Below are 18,233 nucleotides of genomic sequence, written 5' to 3'. Positions count from 1 at the left end.
TGGTGATTGATAAATTTATGGAAGACCCTTAAAAGGTTGTTTTCTTTCTTTTTTATTTTTGTTAACTATATGAAAGTTATAGTATTAAACTTTTTGTATTAAAATGACATCTGAGGTAACTTCAAATTTATATTGTAACTATTATTGTTACTGTTCATTTTAAAAATTGAGAGAAATTGCTAGATAATTTTTGGTTAATATGAAACTCAATCTCATGTTTATAATGTCTAATTTTTTATATAATTAAAAACACCAGCTTCAATATTTAAAAAAATGTAAAAACCAAATGTAATTAATCTTGTTTTGTAATTTTTCGTATAAAAGTAAATAATTTAGATCAGGGTTTTCTCAGATGTCACGTTTTCCTTTATTTCGCCTCATGTTATATTTCTGAGGCTCTAACTTATTTGGTTCACACAGGTTTTGTGAATTCCAGCAAAAGTTCTATTTTATTAATTTGTTAATTTATGTTGTCAATTAAATGTTATTATGTTATGAACTGTTAAACAGGACATCTGTGGATGACACCATATATTTATTATTGCACTTATTACAAATAATTGAAGATGTCCTTTTTAAAAGTTTATGAATTGGTATTATTCTTATATTTATTTAGTTACGTATTATAAGTAAGTGGTAAAGAATCGGATTTATAAAGGGAAAGGCGTTATTCATTATAAAGCAAGAGATGATGTATTAGCAGTGAACAAAACTAAGAATTATGTTAGTCAATTTAAATTAATGCTGATTTGTAGGCTATTGTGATTGGAATTTGGAAAGAATGAACATTTCGAAGTATATTTTTGTACATTTGTACAAATTATTTAAATGTGTGAACAATTGGTTAAGTTATGACTGTATTTTGAACTTATTTGTAAATTCCCTCCTCTAGCACTGCTCAATTTTCATAACAACTGGCTTTAATCCTATAAAGTAATGCGTTTAAGAAATAAATATAAATTGTATGATTATATGTAACCAAATTAATTATTATAAATTATTAATCCATTATTAATAGTATATTAAATATATTTTTTTGCAAAACAAAAGTGTGTTGTAATATTTTTAAAGGGATAACTCAATTAAATTTTTAACTGAGCTAAGTGTTTTTGGATTTCTTTTTTTTTCAGTTTCTAACTTTAATTGACAAAAAAATATATATTTTCATAAAACTGAAACTGTGTCAAAATGCTTTGAGAGGTTAGTGTTTTACCGAAATTTTCACTTTTTGAAAAAGGAGAGAAAAATTTATTTGCTTCTGTAGTAACAACTTTTATTAGAACAATGGATAAATAAAATAATCAAGAAACACTTAATATACATACAAAGAAATACTTTTGTAAAATAAAGTACAAATATCTCTAGTTTTTATTGTACTTTTTTACCCTAATCATTGAATAAATAAGGATATTTCACTTCTCTTCTAATTACACTTTTTTTTTAACTATTATTGAAAAATACTTTTCAAATAAATAGTGATTTTAATTAAACTGAAATTGCTGTTTATCTTGAGATAAAGAAAGGGTTTATCTCGAAGGTGGAAATTGTATTCAAAATTATACTTCATTGTGAACGTTTGTATTAAAATAGGAATGAATTTTCTCTTGAATACAATTTTATTGTCACTATTTTCTCAAGGTATGTAAATAAGAAAATATTTACCTCGAAAATAATCCATAATGAAAACGTTTTTCAGTTTTGAGCTTTCTCAATTGTAAAGCTAAAGAAACAGACAATGGATTTCTTTGTGTTTGTGACTCGGTTTATTGCGATACAACTCCAGAAACACCTAAGTTGCCAAATAAATATGCCCATAGCATAATGACTTCCAACAGCCGACCAGGCTTTAACGCTGATATCGTAAAATTCAGCAATACGGAAAAGCTTTTGAATAACGGTAAATATTTAGCACGTTCACTTTTAAATTCCGTCTCTAAGCTTTTTATATTTATAGGAACTGTTTTTATTGTAAACTCAACAATCGTTTTACAAGAGTTAAGAGGTTTTGGTGGCACTTTTACAGACGCTTTTGGACTTAATGTCTTAAGCTTAAGCGAAAAAAGTCAAGACTCCCTCCTAAGGTAGAAAAACATATTTCTTTAAAATCTCTCAACATATATTGTGAGATTTCTCTGTATTGCCTACGAGTTGTTGAACCTAAAATTTGGTTGCTGATCATTTTTGTCATACGTTTTCAAGATCTTATTTTGGCCAAGATGGTCTAAGGTACAGGCTTTGTCGGGTTCCAATTGGTGGCACGGACTTTTCTCAAAAAGCTTATAATTATGACAACACAGAGGATGATATGGAGCTAAAGCATTTTAAACTTGCCGATGAGGATTTTGTCTATAAGGTATAAAATCGATGTAAAACCATTTGCGATATGTTAAGAGTAATAATATCCAGATACCTTTGATAAAACGTGCACAAATTCTGGCAAAGAAGAAGATAAACTTGATCGCTAGCAACTGGGCTCCTCCAGACTGGATGAAAGTAAAAACGACATCGAATTCATCCTATTTGAAAGACGAGTATTACCAGGTTTATGCTGATTACCAAATACGGTGAGTCGAGTATATTGTAAAATTGTGTTAACCAATTTTTCAAAGCGAATTGCAGCTTTCTAGAAGAGTATAAAAAGAGGAATATACAATTTTGGGGTATCACGGCTGTGAACGAACCCCTGACTGGATTGGCTATACATTTCAGTATAAACAACGTTATAATGTTGCCTGAACAACAGAGAAAATGGATAGGGCATTTCTTTGGGCCTTCCTTGGAAACTAGAGGCTTTAGAGATATCAAAATAATGACTTTAGACGATCAGAGAAAATATATATCTTGGTGGATGGACATTGTAGGTTAACAACTTTTTTTTTTTTAATTCAATTATTTTTTGTGAAAATTTTTGTCTTCAGGTCATGTTAGATAAAGAAGCTGCAAAGTATACTTCAGGGATTGCTCTCCACTGGTATTTTGACAGCCATACCTCACCAGAGATGATAGATGAAGTTAATAGAAAGTTTCCTGACAAGTTTGTTTTATACACTGAAAGCAGTATAAACAAAGCAATTTGTAATTGAAGTTAATTTAGTTGACTGTTCATCATAAATAATGTCACAATTAATGTTTTTCAGCTGATGATGTGATTAATTTAGGGTCATGGATGAGAGGAGCTTTGTACGCTTACAATATAATCGAGGTACATTGTACATTGTTTAATCACTCACATCACAATTATGTTTTATTGGAAAACTAGAATCTAAACCACTGGTCTATTGGATGGATAGACTGGAATATGGCTCTGGACATGACTGGAGGCCCAAGTTACATCGGACAAAATTGCGATGCACCAATTCTCATTGACAAGGAGAAAGACGTATTTTATAAGCAGCCTATGTATTATATGCTCGGTCATTTTTCTGCATTCACCGATGAAGACTCTGTTGTGATAAGCTTGCAAGAAAAGACGCCAACTCGGACCAGAAGGAAGCGAGCTGTACCTCCATGGCCTACACCTGTTGATCCAGTTCCGATCTCCATTCCAAAAGGTATCCACGGCGTGGCGGTACAGAACAAAGATGGGAGCAAATCCATATTTCTATTAAATGGGTAATTTGTTTAGAATGAAAATGTTAATATATCCATCAAATTGATGTGTCAATTGTATTTCAGACATAAACATGATGCCAACGTTACAGTAATTGATGTTGAAAGAGGAAATCTTTATCTAACATTAAAACCAGAATCAATGAATTCTTTTATATATTGGTGAATTGAAAATGACATTTCAGTACAAGATAAAAATTAATAAATTACAACTTTTTTTGTACATACGTACATACAAAATATCAAGCATTACTGAACAACTACTTTATTAAACTTAGATAGTTAATTTTTGGAATGTGTTATGTTCAATAAAGATACATTGTACAGGGAATGTATAAAAATTTATTTGATTAAACAGTTTTACCGAAATACACTGCACCACAGAAAATGTGGCACAATTTGAAATTTTGATATATTTATGTATGTGCCTGTTCAGTTATACATTTTCTATAATTCAGGTATTTTTTAAAAGATTTGCTTAGACGTTCCAATGAGAAACTGGTTTTGTAATGGCACTCAATTTGAATGTGCGAAAATTATAGCACAAGTAAATATTATAATACTAAATACTGTAAGAAATTAATTATAGATTAGTGATTAAAAATAAAAGATAAAAAATTAGAATAATACCTTAATATATATTATTAAATTATTATAAAAATAATAATTAAATAATTATTTGGACTTTTAATATTATTTATGTGCATATTTAAAATAGGAGGTGGATCAAAATCTAGTAATAATATGTGTAATAATAACAAAATTAGAAATATAAATATTATTAATGCATTTATCTCCATGCGTACAACATATTGATAAACCGGTAAATTTAACCGTCAAAAAATTAAATATCCCACATACAATTAATTAGGTCTATTGATAAAAAGTTAAGAATTAATAACAATGTTAATTTAAAAGCCGATAAAAGAAATAGTATAGTTATCATTGAACATCAAAATTACGTTTCTAAAGTTGAGGATTTCCTAAATAATAAGGAGTGTAAAGAAATACAAAAAGATCCCACCTTAAAATTAAAAACTAGAGTTCAAACATCCATAAAAAATAGTGATTTTTTATACTCCGTTGACCAATATGAAAAATGAACCCAAAATCCCCAATGTTATACGGTACAGTCACAATTCTCAATGAAAACAAACCTATAAGACCAGTAATGTCCTTTTATCATTCCCAATGCCATAAACTTGCAAGTACAATTGACAAAATAATTAAAAATCACACCAATTTCAAAACTACATTTGGTATTAACAATTCGTTCGAATTAAATAACATCAATATACCCAACAACTGTGTTTTAGTGTCATTTGACATTACTAATTTATTCACAAATGTACTAAACTCATAAAGCAAAAACTTACCAAGAATTCTATTAACGAATTTGTAAAAAATGATATAATAGACCTCTTGCATTTATTGTAAATTCAATAATAAATTTTATGAAATGAAAGGGTTACCAATGAGGTCTCCATTATCCCCACTTTGCGCCGAAATATTCATGGATAATTTTGAAAAAAATCTTTTCAAATCAAACAACAAATTAATTAAATCTGTTCATTTTTGGAAATGCTATGCAGATGATATTGTATGCTTATGGTTGGGAACACTAGAGGATCTCAACAAATTCCTCCAACTAATTAATTCTCTACACCGTAATATAAATTTTACATTGGACATTAACAAAGATGGTTGTTAGAACTTTTCAGACTTAAAATTGTCCATAATAAACAACTTAATAGAAATAGACATATATAGAAAACCCACAACTACAGACACTGATACCAGCGCATTCTTCCACCCATGGTCCCAAAAGGCTGCTGGTTTCATTAATGTTAAAACTTCCATTAACACCTGCTAACTATAAAAAAGAATTAGAAACTATTAAAAACTTACCAAAAAAACAATGTTTATCTAGAAATATTTATTGATAGGTTGCTAGTTAAAAGAATAAAAAAATTAACTTTAAATGAATGAACAATAGGACTCAGCCACCCCACCATAAATGAATCATTAGGTTTCTGTTGTTTGCCATACATTGGTGAATTATCGGAAAAAGTTAGTAAAATTTTTAAACAAGAAGGTTTTAGAATAGCTTTTAGAAGTACGGGTTCACTTAAAAACATCCTCTCAAAACCTAAAGACGAGGTATACAACTTGGCAAAAAGCGGGGTTTACCAACTTAATTGTACTGATTGTGAAATTAAATATATAGGACAAAGCGGCAGAGAAATAAAAACAAAAGTAAATGAACACTTGCCTAAATTGAACAAATTTTCGGAATTTAAGGACCATCTAAAAGAAACACAACATAATTTCAATTCAAATTTAAATACAACAGTGTTACATAGTTTCAACAAAGGGAGAGAACTAGATTGGTTTGAGAAATTTGAAATTAAAAAATGTAAAATTGAACATGGAGATAAATGCATTAATAATATAATAGATTTTGATCTACCTCCCATTTTAAATATGTACATAAATAATATTAAGCGTCCAAATAATTAAATTAATTATTTTAATTGTTATNTTTCAATTCAAATTTAAATACAACAGTGTTACATAGTTTCAACAAAGGGAGAGAACTAGATTGGTTTGAGAAATTTGAAATTAAAAAATGTAAAATTGAACATGGAGATAAATGCATTAATAATATAATAGATTTTGATCTACCTCCCATTTTAAATATGTACATAAATAATATTAAACGTCCAAATAATTAAATTAATTATTTTAATTGTTATTCTTATTATTAGTTGTTATATTATTCTAATTTTTTATCTTTTATCTTTAATTTAATTTAACACCGCACTCCTTCCATCCATCATTCATTTCTATACGAAGCTTATGTTAAACCTGCACGACCGCTCGGTCATGTTGGTTTTAATATATTCAAGTGCCTTGCTAAGAAGTTTGCACTTTAGGATTTTCTTCCTTCGAAAACTCGTTTCACACGTGCAAATTTTTTTGTATATATTTTTGGGCTGTGAATTTGTAAATTTAGCTACCCAACCCCCTTCACTTCCCAGCAACACATTTTTGATCATGCAAAACGATATGATTTTTCTTCTGTATCCAGCCCTAAAACATATCCATGATAAAACTTGCCTTATACATTTTTTATTGTAATTCTTATATGCATGAAGTTTACATTTTGTTATGTAATTTCTTTTTGTAATGACATTTGTATGTTTTGGTACTATTTATACGCTATTTATTACTGTATTATATTATTACTTACTACTTTTATTTACTAATTATATTATATAATTATTCTTTTTATCTGAGGTTTTTGGTTGAGATGAAAAATTAGTGTCGCCAATAGGATTCGACCCAAAATGAAAATATGGCAAAAAGAGAGAAAATTTGATTGGTTGTCGGTTTAAATGAGGAGTTGGTGTCTGAGGGATCAAAGTTACGATAGTTCAAGTAGTTAGGGCAGAGTGTATTGAATTGAAGACCATGGGTTCGAGTCCCACTCATGGCACTAATTTTTCATTAGATAAAAAGAATAATTGGAATAATTAACATGGTAAATTATGACCAATAAGCAAATATGGAATATTTACAATTATTATTTAGGATAAACAAGTTTCTTTAATTTATATGAGTGCCCAATTAACAGAATATTGTTACAACCACTCCTATTCCAAATTTCTTCATTGAATCGATTTTGGAGGGCTCCATCTGCCTCCCTTCTTCAGACTTCTAATTATATTAAGTTTTATGTATCAAAACACATTGTGAAATATAAATCAAGAAATCCAGTTTTTTATATGGAAAATATTGGCTTCATATACAACTTGTTAAGGCACATACCGTTTTTGGAAGGCCCTTAGTATTAATGGTAGAGTCCCTCCTTTCACCAAATATAGCTTATTCAAAGCGGTTTGCTATTTAATTGTGTGCTATGGTGCCCAGAGTTGGGGGTTTCAATGACAGTATTTGGTAGGAAAATTTCGTTTCTTTATCAAGAAGTTGTTTGGGCTCATAACACCAAATTACATGGTTTCAATTGAGACTTCAACCTCTCTGATTCATGTTTTCACCTTTGGTCTCCATGTTAGATACTGCATCAAGACTGAATCTGCCTGTTCACCGCCTTTATCATTCTCTAGCCATTGAGGTTATCAAGAAAAAAACATTCTGGTTCAAGCATCGTGTTAATTTGGCGGAAAAGTACGCATGCCCTTTTGTCACTAACTTTCAGGATCAGGATAAGCAGTGTGCTCAGTTGATGGGCATACGTCAAAGGATGGATGAATGTTACCCGGAAGAGTGTGTGCAGTCGGCTCGACAATCCAACCGTTTTCTTTTACATAAAGATCTGCCGTACCCCCCACCCTGCAGTCCCTTAATTCAAGAAATACAGATCTTTATATTATCTTTATCCCCATGGAGCTGAGCTGGTTTTTTAAATTAAGAGGCGAGTTGCTTTATCTTAACCACACTCTGTGGCGAGAAAGAGAGTTATCCCTCTGTGCTCTTTGTAACCTCAGAGAAAGGGAGGATTTTATCTATTTCTTGGGTGTATGTCCCATCCTCTCGGAATTTAGATATCCCCATACAGGTCACAGCAGGCTCAGCAGAATCCAGATAATTGAATTCCTTAATGGCAGGAACATTCTGCAATTGATCAAATTCACACGAAATGCTTGATCATATTGTCATGATCTAATTAGGGAATTCAATTATGATAAATAGTCCTTGTCCTTTTTAAATTAGTTTGATTGTATTATTATTATTATTATTATTATTTTACTTTTATTTATATTTTTTTGATGGTTGTCGCTTCAACCTACAGAAGACGGTTTTTATCCATGCTGTTATTTTATGTTATGGCATATATTTTGTTTTGTTTTGACATGATTTGCCTAATGTGTACGGGAGGCGAATCAGAGCTAACGAAGTGGTTGACTGCAATTCCACATGGCCAAATCCCTTGGTTTGGTGAGGATGATTCGGCGTTTATTGGTTGTCTTTCATTGGCCGAGATTTGCTTAGTGTTTACGCACCTTTAGGTATAAATAATCTGAATCATGGTATGGTCTGGGTTGAAAACAAATTAAATTGTTACTGCCAAGCTTTCAACCTATTTTAAGGTCACCATCTGGGCAAAACCATCTTAAATATTTCTACATATTGACTGACTCAATTCCAATATTGCCAAGAATTAATTCCATCATTAATAAATGATTAGCTTGGGGCTGAAATGACCTAGATGTCGGAAGCCCCAGTAAAAAAAAAAATAAAAAATAAAAAATAAAAAAAATAAAATAAAAAATAATAATTCCATCAAATCAATAGTGTTACATTCTATGGCAATGTAGGGACTGAGTCGGTCATCAAAGAAATTTGAAACCATCTATTAAAAACTTAAATATGTCAATGTGTAAACATATTCAAGATTGTTTTGCTCTGATGGTGGCCTTAAAATAGGTCGAAAGCTTGCGAATAACGATTGAATTTGCCTTTTCATCAAGATCATACCATGATCCAGATTATTTGTGAGTAAAAAAGTGATCAATACATCTAACACTTTAAACTGAAGAGAGGAGGCAGATGGAGTCTCCAAAAATCAATTGAATGAAGAAATTTAAAAAGGAGTAAATGTAGAATTTGTATTAATTGGATACCAATCAAAAGGAAGAACAATCAGGAGAAGAATAAGAAATTATATAAATAAGCTTTTATTATTTTTGTAGTGTATTTAGTGCTGAAGTGTTGATGATATTGTTTTTTATGCTTAAACTCTTAACTATTATTCTATCCACTTTTATATATTATATCCAGTGTGCAAGGAGCACATATTTTTGCAGTATAAGTTAATTAATACAACTAACATAATTGTTATGTTTTTGTTTTGAACAACATTGGCTCAACACATTTTGCACCTTCTGGGATGACTTTGTCTTTTATAATTTGATAGTTCAGACTTCAACCAGAATTTTGTTTCCCTTACTTAAAAGACATCTTACAACTGTACTTTTATTTATACATAGTTCATTTCAGTTTGATTTGGCTTTACTTTTTCTGCTTCTAATGTTTATACATACAAAAATTGTGAAGTAATAATACAATACAGTTGGAGTCTGTTTTTATAAGTATTTTATCAATAGGCTTTGGAGGAAAAAGAGTATAATATTTAAAACATTTGGTTTTTTAACATTATTTCCTTTGGCGCAAGAATCATCGAAACTTATGTGTTTAACCTGCACCCTGGATGATATCCATTTTTTGTGAACACAAATTGGTATAATCACGGCATATCCGTTAGCATTGCACGGTGCTAGGGTCTTTTCCATCCTGTTCGGTAAGCACAGTTCATCTGAGTATAATGCATATAATATCCCTTCTAATGCATTTTTATTAAAAACGGGCCCTCCGGCATCACTAAAGTCATCACCACATCGTCCATTCAATTTCAGTTTCTCACTGCAATAAATTAGTGTCGTTTCATCCCTATAGAAAAATATATTTCTTTATCATATACATTCAACATATGACAATTTCTTGTCTCAGTAAAATTTGGTATTATGGCCTTTTTGAACTTTATTTTTGGAAAACCATTTTATATGAAGTTGCATGAAGGATTAATACCTTGTGAAGCAAGGACATGGACCATCCATTACTGTCAGCAACAAGTGCAGGATATTGGTCATTTTTGCATATGTGTCTGTGGCACTTCTTCTTCCAAAACTTAAAGCTGTAACTTTTATCCTTTCTTTTGATGTTCTTATATCATTTGTTATGTTCACCCAATTTCCTAAACTGTTTGTTCCTCCAAATTGAAGATCGTATTTAAGCTTTGAAAGTGAAAATGGTTATTTTTCTGATTGTAACTTTACAATATTGTTATAGCAAACCTTTAACAGGCAAATATGCCACAAAATGGGACTTTGCTCTGTGAAATGATGATGGAAGTGAATTCGTAAAACACTACTGTTTTGAGCGCCTTTTCCCAAACCGTATTGCACCTACAAAAATATTACTGATTTCCCATAATAAACATCATAGTGTAAAATTTATACTTGCCACAACGCTGGGATTATTAAGTGGCTGGCCATTTACGCAATCAGCTACAGTCAATACCCTTTTAACTGTTAGGACTGTGCCAGAGCAGATAATCTCTTTACCATTTTTATTATTAATAATTTTAGCAATATATTGATATTTATTACTGTAATCATCTTCTGTTGAAGCATAGACTAACAGTAATTGGTGAAATAATTGAACGATTATGGAAAATAAAAACATTACTTATAAACTATAAAATGTTGTATCTATAAATAGATCAGGTGTTAACTACACCAAAAACTGTATGTAAACATTGAACGTGAAGTCGCTTTACCTTTACTTTCAAGTACAATTACTAGCCTTAATCAGTTCAACCTATCATTATGAAATAAATTGGACATGATGTTCTGAATTTAATACTTGTTATATTTTTTAAAGATCCCTAAAATATAAAAAATACTTGAGCACAGCAGAAATATTTATTTATGACTATATTTGCAAAAGTGACAATACTGTAATTGTTAAAGTTGGATATGATATAATTACTTTATGTTAATTCTTATGTTCTTATCTTTATTATCTTTATGTTCCTTCTTCTCTAAGGAATGAAAACACAAACTTTTACAATATTTTATAATGAAAAAATACAGTTGTTTTTCTTCATAATAACACCTGTAAAGAGTTTCAAATTCAGTAAAGGCCCACAAAAATTTTCATATTAGAATTAATATGGTTTGTTTATTACAAATACAGTAATTATTCCAGTCAGTAAGGCATTTAAATAGAAAATGGTTTGTGTGCCCTTGCAGGTTAATGGAGTTTCAGGCACATTGCTCACGTACTGCTTAATCCAAGAAAGTTCAGGGCATAAATACATGTAAGTGCTGGTAGAATCTTTGCATGTTACTGGAGTTGGACCAACATGAAACATTTGGCACGTATCACGCCTATAAAGTGCATGTGCAACTCCTACACCTTTACCATCACAAACAAGTGGACCTCCAGTATCACCGTGGCAGATACCTTTTCCAGGCTCTGCCAAGCAGATTAACCGTCTATTGTGAAACCTGAGAGAGAAAAAAACTTATTTGTATAATTTTCTAAAACCAGTGTTCAATGCTTACGATCTCCAACAACTGCATGCTTCATCACCATGTTTTGCCAGAACGTTCAACGTTCTCAGTTTTCTTACACCGCCAGGCACAATTTTGTCTGTTCCCCATCCAGCAGCTAAACAAGGTTGCGAATACAAACGTTCGGTACTCGGCCAAGAATTATTTGTAAGAGGCAAAACTTGCACGGTTGAGCTTAAGTTGAGTGGTTCCACCAACTGTTAATCAAGCAATGAGATTTATTTCTTCCGTTACTTCATTATTCTCTTACCTCAATGAGCCCCAAGTCGTACTTAGAAATTTTTGAAGGGATGTAGTTAGGATGTTGTATTACTCGCTTTGCCATAGCAAATTGTGCTTTCCTGTAATCTTCCACATCATCAACACCAGCCATTATCTTTGTTCATCAAATAAAAATAAGTATTTTATTTTTATTATATAAATATTAAAATTTCTAGGGATATGAATATGCTAAGTATCTTCTGAATTTGGGCTTTTGTATAAAGTTCCTTTCTGTTTCACACTTAACTTTTCTTCGATGATTTATTATAAGATTACGTTAATATTTTCACTGTTTAATGTACTTTGTTCTGAATATTTGAGTGGATCATACCATGATTTTGTGTGACATTCTATCATTTTTTATTTTTAAAACAAATGTAGGAATAAAAGGAAGCCTGCCTAAAGTGAAATTACCTCAATACTGTCAAGCTTTCTTGAATGTGGCAAGCAATGGGCTGCAGTTAAGATCCACGACGCATTTATGATTGAGCCAGAACATGTAGTTTTCCTCTTTTTTAACAATCTCACCATGTAAGGTACATAATAAATAGTCGTTCGTACTTTGTTTGCTTCTGTTTGCAGCAAATCAGTGTTTGCATAGTAATAATCATCATCGTCAACATTGACTGTACAATTGGATATACTGACATTCATTTCTACTGTGGATTGACATAATACTATAAAATAATTTAGAACTAAGAAATAAAAACATATCATTGTCAATTTCTAACAATTTAAAAACAAAACGCTTTTAAATTAACGCACAAATATTTCACATACAACTTTTCTTTTTCCTGTTAGAATTTGTAAGAAGAAATTAAACTACTGAAACTTTAGCTAAATAAACTTTTATATTAAACAAAAATAGTCAAAAACTAAAAAAATAAATAAATCATCTGTCCTACTTATATTCTTAAAATATATACACACGCATTAAGACATTTTCAAGTTTAAAAAACAAAATTGACTGAAACTTTTTTTTAGCTAACCAAAAATTACTACAAATCAGGTTGGCTACTTAGCACATTATCAGTAAATTTAAAGCCTTATGTTCTTCACAAACATAACACAATTTGAATACACCCAAAAATTAAACAACCAAACACTTGTTTTTATTTGTTTATTTTTAAAAATAATTACTAGAGAGGCATTGAGTAGAAAAGCTACTATGCACAAATAAGCATCTCACTTGAACAGTTGAACAATGGGGTCTGTTCACATGAGGCAATCAGATGACTATGTCTGTGTTTGGAGAAGACATGCTTTGTATACCATGTGTGAGTATCAACCTTTTCAAAGACAGTCGGTTGGGTGGAATCAAAGCCCATGCCCTTTCCAAACTGATTATCAAATAGAATGGATCTTTCACTCACTAAAATTCATTGTGGAAGTTCTTCTGGAAGCTTTGGTCCCATTTGCTCTATTTATTGTGGACAACTTTGTGTTAAAGCATTATAATGCTCAACCGCAATAGCTCCATTACTTGGAGGATGTAGAGATTACCACAATGTTTTCCTGATTTGAACCCCATAAAACACTTATGGGACATATTAAAGAGATGGGATAGACATCATTTGTTGCCTTTAACAAGCCGTGAACAGCTTCAAACCGCTCTTGTAGAAAAATGGGATTCTGTTTCAAAAACAAAATCCATTTGTATATTCACTCTACGCCTAGGAAACTTAAGATCCTATATTACGCTAGAGGAGGTAATATGCATATTTAATATAATAATTTTTCGTATTATTTTGGGTAGCTTTTTGGGAAATGCAGTGATTTTGTTTTGTTTTTTACTGTATTTTAAAAGCCCACAATGATACGGCGTACGAAATCTCCAAACCTACTTTTTTCTTTTCTTTTTTTTCTTAATCCAAGAAACATAAAGATATCCCAAAAGTGAACTGTAAACCAAAATTTCAGGTTCTCTGCCAAAAAGATATTCGGTATCTATTGTTCTGATAGTTTTTATAAATTGACCTTTGAGGTTTTTCATGCTGAATGGAATTGAAAAAAATTTCATGGCATTAAGCTGCCATGTTTTTTAAAATTTTTGGCCAAGCACTCTTAACTTATATTTTTTATAATCCTGAAGGCTTTTTTTATTATTAATATTTATAACGTATTTATAGATTCCATCTCTTATGTTCTTTTAATCAAAAAATCTTATTACCTTAAGTTCAAGTTCCAAAAATTTGTGATAATTACTAAAGAAAAAGAACATATCTGAAAGAAAGAAAATGGTTTTTTACAAACATACATTGCTTTTTTATTATAGTTTCTTTTAGAATGCAATAGTAAATTAACGCAAATGAATCACGTATTTAAATTAATGCTATTGAATTTTTATTTTCTACATTCAATACCACGCATATAATCACTAATGATGCGTTTTATGCTGGAAATGAATTTTCATGACTAAAAACAAGTGGAAAATAACATAAGTGACACAAGTTTTAATTTTACCTAAGTAATACAAGCAGTTTTTATTAAGATAACAGTAAAATTTCAGTAATATGGTTTTTTCACTAGTATTTTCCTCAAAGGTTTTAAGCTGTTAACACAACATATCAATATTTTAAACAGATATTTTTAATATTTCTAGACACATTCATTTTATCGTGTGTTTCAATAAGAAATGTATCTTGGAATACGATGGTAAAAAATGAAAAATTTGGAGATAAAGCATTTCTTCTTAGCAGGGCAGAATACAACAGCACAGATAACTTAAAATTGAGGTGTGGCTTATGCAATATTCGACAATTTATATATTATTTTATTATTTATAATTTATAATCATATTTAATTTATGTGATCGTTTGCAGTGTCCAAATGGCTGTTGCATTAAGTGATTTCAACTCTGTTAGTATGGTTTCCTGGGCTTTGTGTTAGGATCCGTTTTTTTAATGTATATAAACGACCACCTGGAGGCTGCTAAATTTAAAGGCACACATTTGTTGATGACATTTCTATTCAGTACTCTGGTAATAGTTGGGCAGACATAGAGATTCAAATGCAAGCAGATATGAGTGTCTAATTAGTGAATGGTTTGCACAATTGTCTGACAGAGTCCAAAATCAAAATTTTCTTGCTTCAGCCCAGTGCCCCAGTACAACCTAATGGGGATTAATAAATTTAATTGTTTCACAGGCGATTGTAATCAAGTTTGCGCCAATTGCTTTAAGATCAAACAAATAAGCCATATACAATACTTGTGACCAATTATCAACGGAAGATTAAAACGGCATGCTTATATTGATAAAGTCCAGAAAAATATAGTTTGGTCTGAGGAAAATTTATTTTTTGCGGAACAAATGTGAAAGTGGTCTTTCATTAAAGGTTTACTATGCCCTGGTTCAATCACATATCCAGTATGGACTGGTCTGCTGGGGAGGTACATATGTCAATGCGAAAGATTAGATATTCAAAACATAAAAAAGAATTGTTACAACTTGTCTTACTTACATGGGGAGAATAGAATACTCGCTTCCAATTGAAATAAAATAAAATATTTTATCACTACATTACCTGTATGTCTACAACATTTTAAAAAACTTTTTTTAACATAGGGGGAAATAAAGTACATAAATGTAAAATTTTAAATTCTAATCTTCTAGCTGAAGGTTGTGGGTTCGAATCCTGCTCTTTTTATCTCAACCATGACCTTAAATTATAAGTACAATTAATTCAAATAATAAATACATTCAATTATGATTGCTAAATGTTGGATTTCAATTCTAAATGGAGAACTCAATGCAGTACATATTGCCTCAACCTAAATCTCTCTAGTGCTAAAATGTTTCTTGTACGAAGGCCCTAAATGGGCTCTTAAACTTCCAGAAGGCTAAAAAAGTGCTTTATTTTAAAGGAAAATTCAAAACAAATTAAGCAATAGCTCATCAAGTACTAAAGTCTCCTATCGGATAATACAATTAGGCACAACTCAATATTTAATTAATTAACTAAGCTTTATTATTTCCCCAAGCCTTGTTTTACATTCATTCTTTGATAAAATTGAGGCAGGTGAGCCCTAAAATAGGACTTCCTCTTGGGTATCTATACTACTAACTTTTATTCTATTGTTGTTGATATAAGAAAATTGTAGTTTTTTAATTTAATGTTTAGTTTAAACATGGTTTAATCTATTTTCATCTCGATGTATATAGTCATCTGTAAATAAAGTTGGTGGAAAAATAATTATTTAATAAATGATGTTAAATTTTAACTATCACTATTTTTTTGTGAATTTTCTTTCAAACTACCATAATTAAATAATTTTTATTAAAACTCGTAAATTTCTTATCTTGTTTCATTTGGTTTAAATTAAAATGTAATTAATATTATGATAAAATACATAGTTTGAAATAAACAACAAAATATGAGTGAATTTTGTTGTTGTTGTCTTTGATTGTATATTCCTCTTTCTTCGGTCAACTGTTTCAAAATTATATGTTGTTTTCGCAAGGAAGTTGTTGAAACAAACAATATTATTTGGTTTATAATTTGTATTTTATTTATATATAATATTAATATGAGAAAAACAGAAATTAACAATTGTACAAACCATGATATTAAAAAGTCATAATTATATTTATTCAAGGAGCATCATTATGTCTTATTTATTTATATTTCCAAAGTAAATGCATTTGTCATGATTCTTCTAATTTATAATTTTTTTCTTTTAGCGTTTAATCACAACCATTTAAGTTTGTTCATCTGAGGAAGTGATTAAATAAACAAATCGATATAAAAGGTAGTTTGACTAAAAAATCTAATTATATAAAAATGTTTAAAAAATTATAATTTAATAGCTCTTGTTTGGCCCAATAGTTTGACTTTTTAAAAATTGAACAATATAATGATGGCAATATTCTCAATTTTTTCTAGTTGGACTTGTTCATTACATACCAAAGACTTTATTTTGGTTATATATTTTTTACAAAAGGAATGTATGATATACGAAAATGGAAAAATGCGGTCATTCAAGGTGGCAGTGACTATCTTAATAATAAATGCAATTTTTTTTAACATACGTTATTTGTATGATTGTTCGAATAAATTGTTAATTATATAAACGCCTTTGAAAAATAAATTATCTCCTGATGCATATTTATATGCATATTTATATGCATATGCACTATTTTAACGTACTAATAATTACAATTTTATATGTTTACACTTCAATTTAATATTATCTATTAAATTTTGGTAATAGAACATAATGTCGAATCTAACGGTTACTTGGAAGAACGCATTCATCATTGGCCACTGTCTGTTGGCGAGTAACATGTAAATTAATTAGAAAATGGCATATCAAGAATTGATAGTTTGTACTAATATATATTTAAGCAAAAATTAATCATTTTTCCCTCTATATATAAAAATGACTCATCACTTTAATTCTCAACAATAATTAAATCCACGATCCAAACTTTTTTACTTTAATTTATTTCATATAATTTATTAGATTTTATTTACTTCTATATTTATATATCCGGTAAATACACTTAAGCCTGAACATTGAGATCTTATATATTAATATTTGTATAATATGCTTCATTTTAAATTTCTACCTTGAGATAATATATTTTATGAATATAAATGATGATCTCTTTTCTAGATAAATGACTATTACAGTGATTTTCATTAAATGAGAATTTGACTTTATACTGGTAACAACAACTACATGACAAAAGTGTTGAATGTTTCAATCAATTTGGAAAAGTTTTTCAATAGCACTGGGACACAATTTAAACAGTTGGACCCACATAAAAACAACTTCAATGTTAAATATATGCGTGTGTTGTTTATACATGTTTTTCTTTATTAATCATATGTTCAAAAATTAAATCACACAACATAAACCCAAAATTTTCTCTTACTTTTTTAGAAAGATTTATTAATTGTGATAAAACAGTCTAACACACTTTAATTCACAAAAGTAATCACTGACTTAATTTCTAGGGCATTTTTACATTATATTTTTAGCACAATTATGTGATTAAAAAAAAAACAATACAGTATTGTGAATGTCTTGATTCTGTACAGATCAATGTATTTTATTTTATGACATATATAAAACATTTATTTTGTATGTTGTAGTAAGACTTGTAAACTTATTTATTTAGTTTTAATTTTAAGATGGACAACACTCAGCCTGATATTTACATTACAGAATTATTAATTCTAGCATTTCTTATAAAA

At 29.7% G+C, this 18,233-nt stretch overlaps 3 protein-coding genes across 5 annotated transcripts; 1 reads left to right on the top strand and 2 right to left on the bottom strand.

Moving 5' to 3' along the window:
- The first annotated feature begins 1,557 nt into the window (after window positions 1-1,557).
- Window positions 1,558-4,220, top strand: LOC106670024 (glucosylceramidase-like). Its single transcript, XM_014399996.2, has 10 exons — window positions 1,558-1,638; window positions 1,697-1,897; window positions 1,955-2,081; window positions 2,200-2,353; window positions 2,407-2,564; window positions 2,620-2,857; window positions 2,919-3,075; window positions 3,138-3,202; window positions 3,260-3,612; window positions 3,676-4,220. Exons 1-10 carry the CDS (start codon window positions 1,593-1,595, stop codon window positions 3,773-3,775), a joined length of 1,599 nt encoding a protein of 532 aa, XP_014255482.1. The 5' UTR covers window positions 1,558-1,592; the 3' UTR covers window positions 3,776-4,220.
- Window positions 4,221-8,918: 4,698 nt separating this feature from the next.
- LOC106670006 lies at window positions 8,919-11,017 on the bottom strand. Its single transcript, XM_014399964.2, has 4 exons — window positions 10,657-11,017; window positions 10,488-10,598; window positions 10,222-10,427; window positions 8,919-10,083 (listed from the first exon to the last, which is right to left on the bottom strand). Exons 1-4 carry the CDS (start codon window positions 10,876-10,878, stop codon window positions 9,720-9,722), a joined length of 903 nt encoding a protein of 300 aa, XP_014255450.1. The 5' UTR covers window positions 10,879-11,017; the 3' UTR covers window positions 8,919-9,719.
- A 177-nt stretch (window positions 11,018-11,194) lies between these two features.
- LOC106670005 (trypsin-2-like) lies at window positions 11,195-12,907 on the bottom strand. 3 transcript variants are annotated; one of them, XM_014399963.2, is made up of 5 exons: window positions 12,764-12,906; window positions 12,447-12,691; window positions 12,022-12,147; window positions 11,763-11,968; window positions 11,204-11,705 (listed from the first exon to the last, which is right to left on the bottom strand). In XM_014399963.2, the coding sequence occupies exons 2-5, from the start codon at window positions 12,684-12,686 to the stop codon at window positions 11,363-11,365; spliced, it is 915 nt and encodes a 304-aa protein (XP_014255449.1). In that variant the 5' UTR covers window positions 12,687-12,691; window positions 12,764-12,906; the 3' UTR covers window positions 11,204-11,362. The 3 variants fall into 3 exon arrangements, with proteins under 3 accessions (XP_024083607.1, XP_014255449.1, XP_014255448.1); XM_014399962.2 differs by having other exon boundaries at window positions 11,208-11,310; window positions 11,384-11,705; window positions 12,447-12,907; XM_024227839.1 differs by having other exon boundaries at window positions 11,195-11,705; window positions 12,447-12,907.
- Between the last annotated feature and the right edge of the window lie 5,326 nt (window positions 12,908-18,233).

This window comes from Cimex lectularius, unplaced genomic scaffold, assembly GCF_000648675.2.
Source record: "Cimex lectularius strain Harlan isolate CLEC.00 unplaced genomic scaffold, Clec_2.1 scaffold38, whole genome shotgun sequence".
In the NCBI taxonomy this organism is placed as follows: domain Eukaryota; kingdom Metazoa; phylum Arthropoda; class Insecta; order Hemiptera; family Cimicidae; genus Cimex; species Cimex lectularius.
The sequence above is the reverse complement of the archived record's forward strand: the minus strand, read 5'-3'. Positions and strand labels throughout refer to the sequence as shown.